General features: G+C 39.1%; 1 protein-coding gene across 3 annotated transcripts; it reads right to left on the bottom strand.

Annotated features, from left to right (window-relative positions):
• Positions 1–1,052: 1,052 nt before the first annotated feature.
• Positions 1,053–10,288, bottom strand: chmp2a.S (charged multivesicular body protein 2A S homeolog). 3 transcript variants are annotated; one of them, XM_018228019.2, is made up of 6 exons: positions 10,140–10,288; positions 8,270–8,452; positions 7,839–8,018; positions 7,414–7,544; positions 5,504–5,565; positions 1,053–2,556 (listed from the first exon to the last, which is right to left on the bottom strand). In XM_018228019.2, exons 2-6 carry the CDS (start codon positions 8,435–8,437, stop codon positions 2,435–2,437), a joined length of 663 nt encoding a protein of 220 aa, XP_018083508.1. In that variant the 5' UTR covers positions 8,438–8,452; positions 10,140–10,288; the 3' UTR covers positions 1,053–2,434. The 3 variants fall into 3 exon arrangements, with proteins under 3 accessions (XP_018083508.1, XP_018083509.1, XP_018083507.1); XM_018228020.2 differs by having other exon boundaries at positions 10,178–10,200; XM_018228018.2 differs by having other exon boundaries at positions 10,028–10,198.
• Positions 10,289–14,428: the final 4,140 nt, after the last annotated feature.

Below are 14,428 nucleotides of genomic sequence, written 5' to 3'. Positions count from 1 at the left end.
ACCTTTAAGGTAACTTTTAGTATGTTATAGAATGGCCAATGCTACGAAACTTTTCAATTGGTTTTCATCATATATTTTTTATAGTTTTATAGTTATTTGCCTTTTTCTTCTGACTCTTTGCAGCCTTCAAATGGGCGTTGCTGACTCCCTTCTAAAAAAACAAATGCTCTGTAAGTCTACAAATGTATTGTTATTGTTCCTTTCTATTACTCATTTTTCTATTCAGGCTTCTCCTATTCATATTCCAGTCTCTTAATCAAATCAGTGCCAGGTTGCTAGGGTCATTTGGACCCTGCCAACCAGACAGTTGAAATTGCAAACTGGAGAGCTGCTGAATAAAAAGCTAAATAAGTCAATAACCACAAATAATAAAAAATGAAAACCAATGGCAAATTGTCTCAGAATATCCCTCTCTACATCATACTAACAGTAAACTCAAATATGAACAACACCTTTAACCCTTCTTTTATCAAGGCCTCACATGTTTATCAGCCAGCACCTGGGCCTCCCCCGACTGAATCATACCTCATTTATAAACAGGGTTGAGGTGTGTGCAGCAATTACACACACACATACATTTTCACCTTGGCTCCACACAACAAGCACAATCTCAACATTCTAATGTATCTGCTTTTGAGCATCTGATTGGCTGTACCATTGGAGAGTTTCTATTTTGGCAGAATAGAATTGTAAAGATGTCATGGTTGTAATGCAAAACCGTGTGGTTCTTAATCACTGCATGACTGATACAACGACAAAGACACTACCTTGCAGCTTACTGTGCAGAGCTCCTTTACTTCAGTGTGCCGATGATTCTGCTTTCTGGCCAGTGATTCGTGGCTTCATCACCTAATGGACTCAATTGCAGGAAGTCATAATAGTGTGTTTCCTTGTCCAACAGCATTGCTTTCAGTCTCATCAACGCAGAATTATAAAACGGTTTATTTTTAAAGGTTTTCTAAACCATTATATACACATATGGACTGATTTGCACTCACTCACTCTTACAAACTCATTTTATACCAGAGTGAAAACTAACTGTATGAATAAACTCCAAGGTATGATATGTTTTATTAGAATAAAATGAACTTTATACATTCATTCAAATAATATACATCCCATACATAAATCTAACTGGGAGATTGCACAGCCTTTTTTTTTTTTTTAAGATGATCAGGGGATTATTTTCCTTAAAGGAAAGGCAATACACACTTGGGGTGCCAAATGTTAGGCATCCCCAAGTGATTGTATTTACTTACTGGACACCCCGGGCCGGTGCTCCGATCAGCAGAAAACTGCACCGGCCCGGGGTTCTTCCAGCGAGCACCATGGAGCGATCCCCTTCTTTGGTTTTTAAATTTCCCAGGGCAAACATGCGCAGTAGAATGAAATAGCTGGCTTTTGCGTTACAGTTCAGCTTTTCACTCTACTGCGCATGCTCAGTGGTGAGAAGAAAGAAGAATCAGGAAGGCGATACCTCTGTGGCAGACTCCTGCAGCGGGTCAGGTACCTGTGGGTTACCCGCAAAAACTTGCGGGTAGAAGTTCGGGGTGCGAGTACAGACACGGGTCAGCGGTTCTGCAGGTTGTGCCGCGGGTCTTCTCAATGGCGATTTTTACTCTTTTTCTGATCACGCCTACTTCCGATGATGTCACTTCCGGTTTACAATGACAGCACTTCCTGATTCTTCATGGTCAGCGGGTCCAGGTTTCAGATAAGGTACTTGCAGGTCGGGTAGCGGGTCCAAGCAGGTAAGAATGCGGGCTGCAGATCCGGGTTGTGGTTTGCAGGTTGCGGTTACGGGTCAAGTTCCAAAAAATGGACCTGCGCAGGACTCTACACTGTAGTGCTCACTGGAAGAATCTCGGGTCGGTGCAGTTTTCTGCTGATAGGAGCAGCGGCCCAGGGTTTCAGGTAAGTAAATACAATCACTTGGGGGTGCCTAACTTTTGGCATCCCCAAGTGTAAATTACCTTTCTTTCCCCTTTAAAACAACTGTTTCTTCTCCTGATCATTTGTAAGACACTATAATTTAACACTAAAGGGAATTACATCCTTTGGTTTTTTTCAGCCAGGGGAACACCATCAGCATTTCCCTATGTGCAAGTTCAGTCTGGACCGACCCAGAAACAGTCTGCTATAAAATCCAGCAAGAAAGCGAAAGAATATTTGCTTTTTACATATATCAGAGAACCCTGAAAATAGGAATTTTGACATCAAAGTTGCCACACAGTCAGCAATTTATTGGGATTGAGATACCCCTGCAGGGAAAATGGCAATTTGCTGACCTTTGAAAAGCAAGTTTCAGTATTTTACGCCCCTTAACAAAGAGAGGCAACAGGCCTGCTACCATTTACCTACATCCTCAGGCAAACACAGAAGAAAGATAAAAATAAGAAAACCAGTAGTCTTATGTGTGACAAGGTTCCACGTGTTAGTCTCGTCTCAAATTGTTCAGCCGCTCTTCTAAATCTGCATCTGCATCAGCCAAGGCAGCTGTGGCTTCTGCTTTCTTTGCTGCGGCCGCATTAAGAGAACCTCCTGTTGACGGGAGGCCTGTGAAAGAACAGAGAAGCCCTGGTCATCCAATGCAAAGAATTCAAATTCTAGCAAAAATAAAAAATGTTCAAAATATCACTCGGTGAGAATTACCCAGTGGCTGGCTTTCCGTCACTGAATGTTTTATAAGCAAGATTACAATTGATGCTTTTTCATAATATTTATTTGGTCCTGAGAGGGATTAGAGCCAGCAATTTCTTCTTTTTTCGTATGCAAAATATCACTGCATAACAGCATTTCAGGTCATTATTTTATTTTCAGCGATTTGTATTTGCTTTTTTTTTTTTAACTTGTACAGAATAAACAGCAAATAGGAACAATTATATAGTTATCATCTGAAGTCTACAATACAGGGAAGGAAAGAAGGAGGAGAAGAGGCCAATATTCTGCTGGGTAATAGGGCAGATTAAAGAAAGGAATATAGGGCATTATTCTATTTTCAATACTTTATAAAAAACATATAACAACTCTAGAGCTTATTTATAAATCTTTTGCAAAGGATTAGGGGGTTCGGCCGAATCCAAAATAGTGGATTTGGTGCATCACTACTAAAAATGCCTTACTCTTTAAACAAAAGGGCAGCCATGTTTGGGAGTTTTAACCTTGAAAGCAGCAAGTAAGTTGCAGGTAAAACTTAGTCCCTTTGTAAAATGTATAACGAAGCAATAGAATTCTTAATCAATCAGATGCAATTTGAGAGTAGGACTGGCCAGATATGGGATGATTTTTACGTAGTTGGCCAGCTTAAATATATTGCAATATATGGGCATATATGTATATTGAAACATTTTGTGCTATTGCTATTATTAAAAAATGCCTTACATATATATATATGCAAGGCATTTTTTAATAGCACAAAATGTTTCAATGTCCTTAATATATTGACAATGGGTTGAGTGCAGAGGACTTCTTGTATTTGTAACATAGTAAGTTAGGTTGAAAAAAAGACACACGTCCATCAAGTTCAACCTTTTTACTTTTTTTTTTTAACCAGCCAATCTGCCAGTTATCTATGAGGTCAAAGCCTCATTGCACCACCGCTTAAAGGGATACTGTCATGGGAAAAAAAAAAAATTTCAAAATGAATCAGTTAATAGTGCTGCTCCAGCAGAATTCTGCATTGAAATCCATTTCTCAAAAGAGCAAACAGATTTTTTTATATTCAATTTTGAAATCTGACATGGGGCTAGACATTTTGTCCATTTCCCAGCTGCCCCATGTCATGTGACTTGTGCCTGCACTTCAGGAGAGAAATGCTTTCTGGCAGGCTGCTGTTTTTCCTTCTCAATGTAACTGAATGTGTCCCAGTGGGACATGGGTTTTTACTATTGAGTGTTGTTCTTAGATCTACCAGGCAGCTGTTATCTTGTGTTAGAGAGCTGTTATCTGGTTACCTTCCCATTGTTCTTTTGTTTGGCTGCTGGGGGGGAAAAGGGAGGGGGTGATATCACTCCAACTTGCAGTACAGCAGTAAAGAGTGATTGAAGTTTATCAGAGCACAAGTCACATGACATGGGGCAGCTGGGAAATTGACAAAATGTCTAGCCCCATGTCAGATTTCAAAATTGAATATAAAAAAATCTGTTTGCTCTTTTGAGAAATGGATTTCAGTGCAGAATTCTGCTGGACCAGCACTATTAACTGATTCATTTTGGAAAATTTTTTTTTTCCCATGACAGTATCCCTTTAATGTTTTTTAAAAATTAGCGGTGAGCACAACCTTCCCTGGTTTGTTATAGCTTTTCTCAGCCACAGGTAGAACAATGAAAACAAACTGGTTGCCAGTGGTTACTGCCCGGTGCAAATTTGCCAAGTATTTATAAATGACCCCTAGTGAGTAAAGGTCACCCTAAATGGTTTGAATATCCTTGCAGGAAATCCTAATTACAGTAGAACCCCCATTTTACATTTTTCAGGGGACCAGAAAAAAATGGTGTAAAATCCAGGAAAATGTAAAATCAGGGAAGTGCATTATGCATAATATATAGGTGGGATCACTAAACAAAACAACAATGTAAAATGAGAAGAAACTTAAAAGCAGGGGATGTAAAATTGATGTTCCACTGTATAATATATCTCTTAAAATTCTTATTGATCTTTTTTATGTATGTCCCATTTGAGACAGTTTTTTTGTTTTTTATTTAAACAGTGGCTTAAGAGATGTGGGATATTTTAAGTGCAATTCTTAAATTCACTGGAATTAAACAGAATTATGATTAAGGCACTGTAATAGACCTGATTTGCCAATTCCACTAAAAAGTAATTTCAAACATAAATACCATCCCCCGCTACAATTTAACAATTTATAGCAATAACAATTTTGGATTTGGGCTCTACAACAAATACCAACATGGGAAAAAAACTATACTGAAATACAAAGCCCTTGCTTAAAGGGGTGGTTCACCTTTAAGGTTACTGTTAGTATGTTAAAGAAGTGCCATTTCTAAGCAATGTTTCAATTGGTTTTCATTATTTATTTTTTATAGTTTCATAGTTATTTGCCTCGTTGCAGCTTTCAAATGGGCCTCGCTGACCCCTTCTAAAAAGCAAATGCTCTGTTACAAATGTACAAATGCTCTGCTACAAATGTATTGTTAATTTTTATTACTCCTCTTTCTATTCAGGCCTCTCCTATTCATATTCCAGTCTCCTTTTCAAATCAATCCATGGTTGCTAGGGGTAATTTGGACCCTAGTTACCAGATTTCTTAAAATGCAAACTGGAACACTGCTGAATAAAAAAAAACAAATAATGCAAAAACCTTAAATAATAAAACATGAAAACCAATTGCAAATTGTCTCTGAATATCACTCTCTACATCATACTAAAAGTAATCTGAAAGGTGAAGCACCCCTTTAATATCATATGATAACATTTTCCAATGGGAGATACACTCAAACTGAAACAGTTCTAGAATATGAATATTTCCTTAGCAAATACTCACTGGACAGCTCATCAGTCAGAGTTAAGCCCAACTCATCCAGAACTTGAGATACAACAGCATCACTGAGTAGAGGAGAAGAAAAAACAAGATTAGTATATCCTTATCACTTGTGCTTAAAGGGCTCCTCCATACAATATCAGTTTTTTTTGTAATTTTACATTTTGGAAATGTAATTCAATTTTAGTTAAATAATTGCACATTCGCATTTTACTTAGGGCTCTTACACACGGGCGTTTTTTTCCTGCACTCCCCTGTGTTGCGCTTTCTTCCGCTTAGCTGCAGGAAAACGCAGTAGTAGATGCACTCAATTATTGTGAAGGGGGCTGTACTCACACAGACGCATGTAAGTGCCAAACACAGGTGGGATGCAGCATGTTGCATTTCACCTAAGTTTGGCGCTTACATGCGTCTGTGTGAGTACAGCCCCCTTCACAATAATCGAGTGCGTCTACTACTGCGTTTTCCTGCGGCTGAACGGAAGAAAGCGCAACACAGGGGAATGCAGAAAAAACAGCTGTATGTAAGAGCCCTTAAAATGACATTGCATAATGAAGTAAAATGTAATTCTAAGCAACTTCCCAATATACATTCATGACCTCATCCCTTTGTTTGCTGGTTCTGACTCTTAAAATAAGAAGGAGCTGGGTCTCCTCCAGGTCTTTTAATCAGCTGTAATCAGCTTTAATTAGCGAACTTGTAACTCTATTGCAGGAGTCAGAGACAGGAGTGACGGAATGTAAACAGACAGACAAATACTTATTTTAATAGCAATTATATTTACTTTAAACCTTTGGAAACATGTAATGAATGTATGTTTGAAAGTTGCTTAGAATTACATTTTATTTCATTATGCAATTTAATTTTAAGTAAGAGGCCAATATGCAATTATTTAACTAAAATTGAAGCTGTGGCACTGATGTCACGTTGTTACAGGTAGTTTAAAGATTAACCAACATAATAAAACCTTTATCAATCAATACAACTGATATATACTACACAGAACACGATACAGTTAACCTGAACAACAACTGCTCAGTTTCATCATTCTTAAAGGGATACCGTCATGGTAAAAACATTTTTTTTCAGAACTGATCAGTTAATAGTGCTGCTCCAGCAGAATTCTGCACTGAAATCCATTTGTCAAAAGACAAACAGATTTTTTTTAAATTTCAGTTTGAAATCTGACATGGGGGTAGACATAATGTTGGTTTCCGAGCTGCCCAAGTCATATGACTTGTGCTGTGATGAACTTCAGTCACTGTTTACTGCTGTACTGCGAGTTGGAGTGATATCACCCCCCCCCAGCAGCCTTACAAAAGAACAATGGAAAGGTAACCAGATGTCAGCTCCCTGGTAGATCTAAGAACAGAAATAGTAAAAATCTAGGTCCCACTGCGACACATTCAGTTACATTGAGTAGGAGAAACAACAGCCTGCCAGAAAGCAGTTCCATTCTAAAGTGCTGGCTCTTTCTGAAAGCACATGACCAGACAAAATGACCCCCGATGGCTGCCTACACACCAATATTACAACTAAAAAATATACACTTGCTGTTTCAGAAATTAAATTTTATATTGTAGAGTGAATTATTTGCAGTGTAATTTAGAAATAAAAATCATGACAGAATCCCTTTAAGATAATCTCTCTACTGCTCATGCAAAAACATATAGGGCTCAATTATCAACTCAATTATTAACAAGTTTGAACCTGGGCAATAACTCATGGCAACCAGTCACATTTTTGCATTCATTGTGCTAGAGTCAGCTAAGAAAAATGCTGATTGGTTGCTATGGATCACCGCCTATGAGCAAATTTGTCCAGCATTAATTAATAAGCCCAACTCACCAAAAGACATTAGAAATTTGGCTTTTTATTATAACCCCTTAAAAAAAAAAAAGAAGTGTTTTCACCTTTCTTCTTCATCATCTTCATCACCCATTGCATCATCAATGGCATCATTCATCATTTCTTCTTTCATGTCCATAATCTCGGATTGTTTTTCGAACTCCATCATAATTTTCTGTATCTGAGGAAGCTTCAGCTGCAGGGGGGGAAAAAAAACCATCAGCCTGACTTTTTGATGTTTAAATGTGGAGTAAAATACATACATAAAAAGGACACTAATCAACTTTTTATTCTACAGAATCTTTGAAGAATAAGGGGGCATGTGCAGCCCTTGGGCTTGAGCTTTTGCACATGCTTTTAACCAGGTCAGGAGGGTGTATTAAATAAAAGAAGGGTGCTGATGGAGAGATTGTCGGCACAACCACTTCAAGCGGACACTGTTCTTCCATGTGGAGTTATACATATTATATAAAATGTTCCTATTGAGTACCTGTCTGTTCATGGTGGCCATGGCTTTAGTTACTCCTTTCATTGCTTGAGCCATAGTATTGTTAGATTTTAGTGTTTGAATTTTCAGTGAAACTGCCTGGATGTTTGCCCGCATCATGATAAACTTCTTCACATAACGACGAGTGCGTACGAGATCTTTTGCCATGATTTTCACTGCGTCCTTGAACAAAAAAAAGAAGAATGGCTGTCACCAAACATTGGTAAAAATAACAAATACAGAGCAGTTTTGATGTAATTTAGTGCAATGATAACACACTCAAGGTCTCCATATTATAAATATCAGCATGGATCTAATTCTGCAGTGCACATGGAATACAATATATACAACACTTTGAAACTATTTGCTCTCTGTAGAATATTACATTTACATAAGACCGGTCTGATCATCTCATATTCATGACAAATACTCACCATTTGTCCTTGTTTTGCCATTTTTTTAATGTCAGCAATTATCTTCTTTTCTTGTTGCTCTAGTTTCTGTCTCTCCCGATCCAGTTCCCTCATAGCCCTTGTCAGAGCTCGCTGATTTTGCCTCAGCATCTCTTCTGGGGTCTTACGGCGTCCAAATAGAAAATCCATATTTGCTTGTAATGTCTAAAAAATGTGTAATTATGGATGTAAAGAAAATCTGGGTTATGCCTTTTTATTTATAAGCTAGATATAAATAGTGTGGCATCCTAAATAACACAAGATTCATAAAACAAGAGGGAAGGATCAGGATGTGGATGAAAAATGTTCAAGGCTTCATGTGGGGAGGATACCGATGTCTAAGCTGTGGCCGTTAAGCTAAAACTCCAGTGGCCCACCATTTTATGCATCTAGATATATACGAGAACACACTGCACATTTCCAGAGTAGGAATCAGTTTATAAGGAAAATTTCAGCAAGAATTGACATTGCCGTTCTTTGCCTTACAACTTCAGGTGGAAAAAAACGTGATACACTCCAATTCCACAAACAGCAGCCTGAATGTGTCATTCTAAGTGCTGGCAAAATGTGAATATATGTTTATTCATTTGGCTGCCCCCCCCCCCCAAATATTAAGTGGAAAAAAACAGCCAGCGCCTAGAATGCCAGTGTATATCCTTTCTCCAGTATCCCACCTTATCTAGGCTACCCGAGTATCCCAGGGCCCCAGTATCCCACGTTATGTAGGCTGTCTGAGTATCTGTGTGCCCTAAAATCCCACCTTCTCTAGGCTGCCTGAGTATCCCACCATACTCTGTCTGAGTATCCCAGTGCCCCACTATCCCACCTTATCTAGGCTACCTGAGTATCCCAGGGTCCCACTATCCCACCTTATATAGGCTGCCTGAGTATCTGTGTGCCCTAAAATCCCACCTTCTCTAGGCTACCTGAGAATTCCAGTGCCCCAGTATCCCACCTTATCTAGGCTGCCTGAGTATCCGAGTATCCCACCATATCTATTCTGCCTGAGAATTCCAGTGCCCCAGTATCCAACCTTATCTAGGCTGCCTGAGTATCTGTGTGCCCTACAATCCCACCTTCTCTAAACTGCCTGAGTATCCCAGTGCCCCAGTAAGAGCAAAAGAGCAAACATTTTTTTTTATATTTAATTTTGAAATCTCACATGGAGATAGACATAATGTCAGTTTCCCAGGTGCCCTTGTCATGTGACTTATGCTCTGATGAACTTCAGTCACTCTTTACTGCTCCCCCCCCCAGCGGCCTAACAACAGAACAATGGGAAGGTAACCAGATAGCAGCTCCCTAACACAAGATAACAGCTGCCTGGTAGATCTAAGAACAGCAATAGTAAAAATCCAGGTCCCACTGAGACATATTCAGTTACACTGAGTAGGAGAAACATCAGCCTGCCAAAAAGCAGTTCCATCCTAAAGTGCTGGCTCTTTCTGAAAGCACATGACCAGGTAAAATGACCTGAGATGGCGCCTACACACCAATATTACCAATATATTATCTAGGCTGCCTGAGTATCCGAGTATCCCACCATATCAATTCTACCTGAGTATTCCAGTGCCCCGGTATCCCACGTTATCTAGGCTGCCTGAGTATCTGTGTGCCCTAAAATCCCACCTTATCTAGACTGCCTGACTATCCCTATGACCCAGTAACTCTTTTTAGCAAGAATCTTACAGAAATCCCAGATTACCCAGACTGCCAGTCTATTTCTGTACCCCAACTTACTTAGCCAACAGTGTAAGCTTCCTCTCCAGGGACCCTCCTCAACAAGCAGCTTAATCCGTCTAACCGGGGAGGCTACACCCTAAACTGAGGTTGGGTTACGGGCCGTGCGTACCTGCTCTCGCTACAAACTAGCAGTCTCTGTTTCTTTACTTCCTGTTTGTCCAGTCCGTGACGTCAGCATCACGAGTTACGGGCGCGCCGCGAGTCAGCGACGATGGAATGCGTAAGTCACGTGATGATGAGCTCACCTGGCCTCTGTGCTTTGCCATCTTTATTGATGGAAACAATTAGTAGGCTAAGAAATTGTTTCCTCCCTGCCTCACAGAATTGCGTGGGGAGAAGTACATAGAAATACAGAGGATGCTTTGTACATTGTAGGAACTGTACGTGGGATAGGAAGGCTAATATAGTTAAAGTGGCAGTGCTGACAGGTCCTGGGGTCTCCTCTAATTCAAGTTGTATTAGAAAGACAACTGTGTGGTATGAATAAAATAGTTCAGAAGATTAGAAGACATGTTTTCTTCTCTGTGTGTAATGGACACCAGTTTAGTTCCTTCCTCAGCTGAAATGCCCCAGTTACCTGACACCCAAATCATACCTCCCAACATTTTGGAAGTAAAAAGAGGGACAAAAAATTTTTATTCTGCACGTAGCGCAGCAATTTTTTGACCACACCCCTTTCTGTGGCCACACCCCCTAATTACCATGTTTGTTTTACAAAATTTGGCAGGTTATGAAAGTTTGAAAATATTTCTCCTTATCTAAACTGTGTTTTTGTGTCTCAAAATTGTTACAAAGTATCTTATTTGCACCTGTTAGCTGTTCTGGGCTTTCTGCTAAAAGCCAATTAAGTGAGAAACTTTGTTTCTTTTTCTGGCTGTTCAGTGCAGAGAAAAGAGGGACTTTCCAGTACAAATGAGGGACTGTGGGTTGAGCTGTCAAAAGAGGGACTGTCCCTCCGAAAAAGGGACAGTTGGGAGGTATGCCAAATTATAACTCACAGCCACAGGGCAAGCTTACTAGGGTTTGTATAAGTGACCAACTGCATAGAAGTAATTCAGCTCATCTGAGCAGATTTTTTTTACTTCATTTCTCCGCATTAGTTGGTCAGACATATCACTTTCATGTAAATATCTAACTTCAGCCATCAATCACATCACCATAATGGCCTATGCAGTACTGTCATGAGAGAATCACAGCACACGTGGGAGTTTCAAGAATGGAAGATGTATTGGTCCCCTACAAGGGCCAAAACAATACCAACTTAATCTAGAGTGGCCAATTTCCAGCTTGTTTTCTTGCCTGGTAAATATGGATGCACCGAATCCAGGATTCGGCCAGGATCCGGCCTTTTTCAGCAGGATTAGGATTCAGCCGAATCCTTGTGCCTGGCCGAAACGAATCCTAATTTGCATATGTAAATTGGGGCGGGTAGGGAAATCACGTGACTTTTCGTCACAAAAGAAGAATTTTTTTCACTTTTTCCTTTCCTGACAATTCGGTTCGGTATTTGGCCGAATCTTTCACCAAGGACTATAGTGGATTCGGTGCATCCCTACTGGTAAACACATCTGAAACAGAAAAAGTACAGCAATGTTGCCTTTCTTCCTACAGGCCAGTATATACAACCATTTAACCTCAACTCAAGTCTCAAGGTAGGTGAATCAGCATAGTCTCCTGCATCTCCTGTCCTGCTGAAATAAATACATGTATCAATAAATGTGTATTGTTAAAATGGAGAAAGGAGTGATTCATTTCAATCATTTTTTTTTTTTTTCCAATGTTCATTCAGAATTTGTAACTGCCGCCCCACAGCTTATCCTCTGAATAGCCTATAGGATGAATGCCACAACTACCAGAGGGGGTGTTGTGGCACAATGTAAACCTAATTTTAGGAAAGGTGCTGGAGAAATGTGGGTGTGTGTTGGGGGAGCCTGGGAGCAAATTTTTGCACCTGTACCCAGAGACCTTTCATTATATTAGTGTTTATATCTGCACTCTCCCTTGTTAGCTATTGGCTGCACACTGTGCTCTTGGTATCTCCTTTTGCATCATTTCCTGCAAATGGCACTATTCTCCTCTTAAGGTAATGGTGACATAACCCCAAAAAATTATTTTGCCTAATAAAACACACTGTACAGTAATTTTCCAGAATAGGTAAATTCTAAAATTCTAATGATGTTAATGTTATATATAAATGTAATTGCTGTTGGAAACAGTCTCTAGCCAGATAATGAATACACCTGTCTGATTGGAAAAATGTTGACTTCTGCTTACATTGTTTCAAGGGACAGAACCAGAAGTGCAGAAAAGGACAAATAAAAATTGCTTTCCATAGCAATTGCATGTACAATTCATTTTAAAACCACTGAGCTTGTTTAAAGACCATGTATTTGAAAGTTGCTTAGAATTACATTTTATATTATTCAGAATAATTTAGTTTTGGGTTTTTCTTCCCATATCATATTAATGGTACTATTTAGCAGGAGTTGTAAATGACAGTCCATGCTATTCTTTTATCAACCAAAGATATGACTGGTTTCTGGCCTTATAATCAGCTTAAGAGTATGACCCAAGTGCAATAATACTTAACAGAGTACATGGAATCTTGTATGTCCCTTATAAAAACATACAGAGCATATATTATATACATTTGTAACCACTTTAAACGGGTTGTTCACCTTTGAATTAACTTTTAGTATGATGCAGAGTGATATTCTGAGACAATTTGCAATCGGTTTTAATTTTTTAGTATTTGTGGTTTTATTTAGCTTTTTATTCAGCAGCTCTCCAGTTTGCAATTTCAGCAATCGTGTTGCTATTGTCCAAATTAGCCTAGCAACCATGGACTAATTTTAAATAAAAGACAGGAATATGAATAGGAGAGGACCTGAATAGAAAGATGAGTAATAAAAAGTAGCAATAATAATAATAATAAAAAAGGTATAGCTATATATAGAGCATTTGTTTCTAGATTGGGTCAGTGACCCTGATTTGAAAGCTGAGCAGAATCCAAAGAAAAAGGCAAATTAAAAAACTATAAAAAAACAAAACAAAAATAATGAAGACCAATTGAAACGTTGCTTAGAATTGGGCATTCTATAACATACTAAACGTAACTTTAAAGGTGAAGCTTTTTATTCAGCAGATATTCTAGCTTTTTTTTTCAGCAGCTCTCCTGTTTGCAATTTCAGCAATCTCGTTGATAGGGTCCAAATTACCCTAGCAACCATGCATTGATTTGAATAAGAGACTGGTATATGAATAGGGGAGGACCTGAATAGAAAGATGAGCAATAACAAAAAATGTGTAGCCTTACAAAGCTGTTGTTTTAAGATGGGATCAGTGCCCCCCCCCACATTTGAAAACTGGAAAGAGTCAGAAGAAGATGGCAAATAATTAAAAAACTTGAAAAAATTAAGTCCATTTGAAAAGCTGCTTAGAATAAGCCATTATATAACATACTAAAAGTTAACCTGAAGGTGAACCACCCCTTTAATCAACATGGTATGTTTAATGGCTGCTCTCTCTTTTGGGAAACACCTAAGAGCTGTCAGTGTAGGGGAAAAGTGTAAATTAAAACAAAATCCATCAATCATGGTTTACATTTTATTTTATTTTTTGTCTTTTTGTTTTATTATTTAAAACCATACACGTCAGTTAAGTGGACTCTATGGGGTCTCATTCGCAAGGCAGAAGTCATTTGAGAACGAGGCTCTAAAACTGAAAGTGTGATTTTTGCCCTCCCGGCACGCTGGGATACAGGACCGAGAAAAGGCATGGCTGTCACAATAAAGACCAGCTTGATTCGGGTCTTGAAATCTGCTTAAATGGATAGGGCCAGATTTCACCTTATTGAGTACAGAGCCCATTACCATCCTGGGCCACCAGATTGCAACCTCACAGGGACTGTATTTGCAGAGCATATTTGTCCAGTACAGAGCTTCTTGTAGCTCAAGCACAGAACCAGACTGAAGCCATTCATTAATAAATACGTGCGCTTAAAGAAGCTTTGATCCCACACAAAGAGAAAAGGGGGTGGTGGAACTGGGTTCTTGTGTGAGACAGGAGGAATGCGAGGTAAAGACACAAGGGATAGAAGACTAAATCTCACTCATACTTCTCTCCTCAACACATTAAACAAACACTTACATCTGGGCTTGGCCACTTGACCCATTATGAAGGCCTCTGATCAGAAGTATCAGGAACTATATGGAAAGCATGGCTAATATCCAAGGAATGAAGAAGTCTATCAACGGGCTCTAACAAGTCTTCTGGAGCCAACACTAAAAGTGGACGTACATCATTCAAGTCACAGATGGTGGATAAACTGGTAAAATTTTTAACCACCTTGTATTAAAGTCAGAACATGTTACATATAATAGTGGGATTTCAGTGAAA

The sequence above is a fragment of the Xenopus laevis genome, chromosome 7S, assembly GCF_017654675.1.
Source record: "Xenopus laevis strain J_2021 chromosome 7S, Xenopus_laevis_v10.1, whole genome shotgun sequence".
Taxonomy (NCBI): Eukaryota; Metazoa; Chordata; class Amphibia; order Anura; family Pipidae; genus Xenopus; species Xenopus laevis.
The sequence above is the reverse complement of the archived record's forward strand: the minus strand, read 5'-3'. Positions and strand labels throughout refer to the sequence as shown.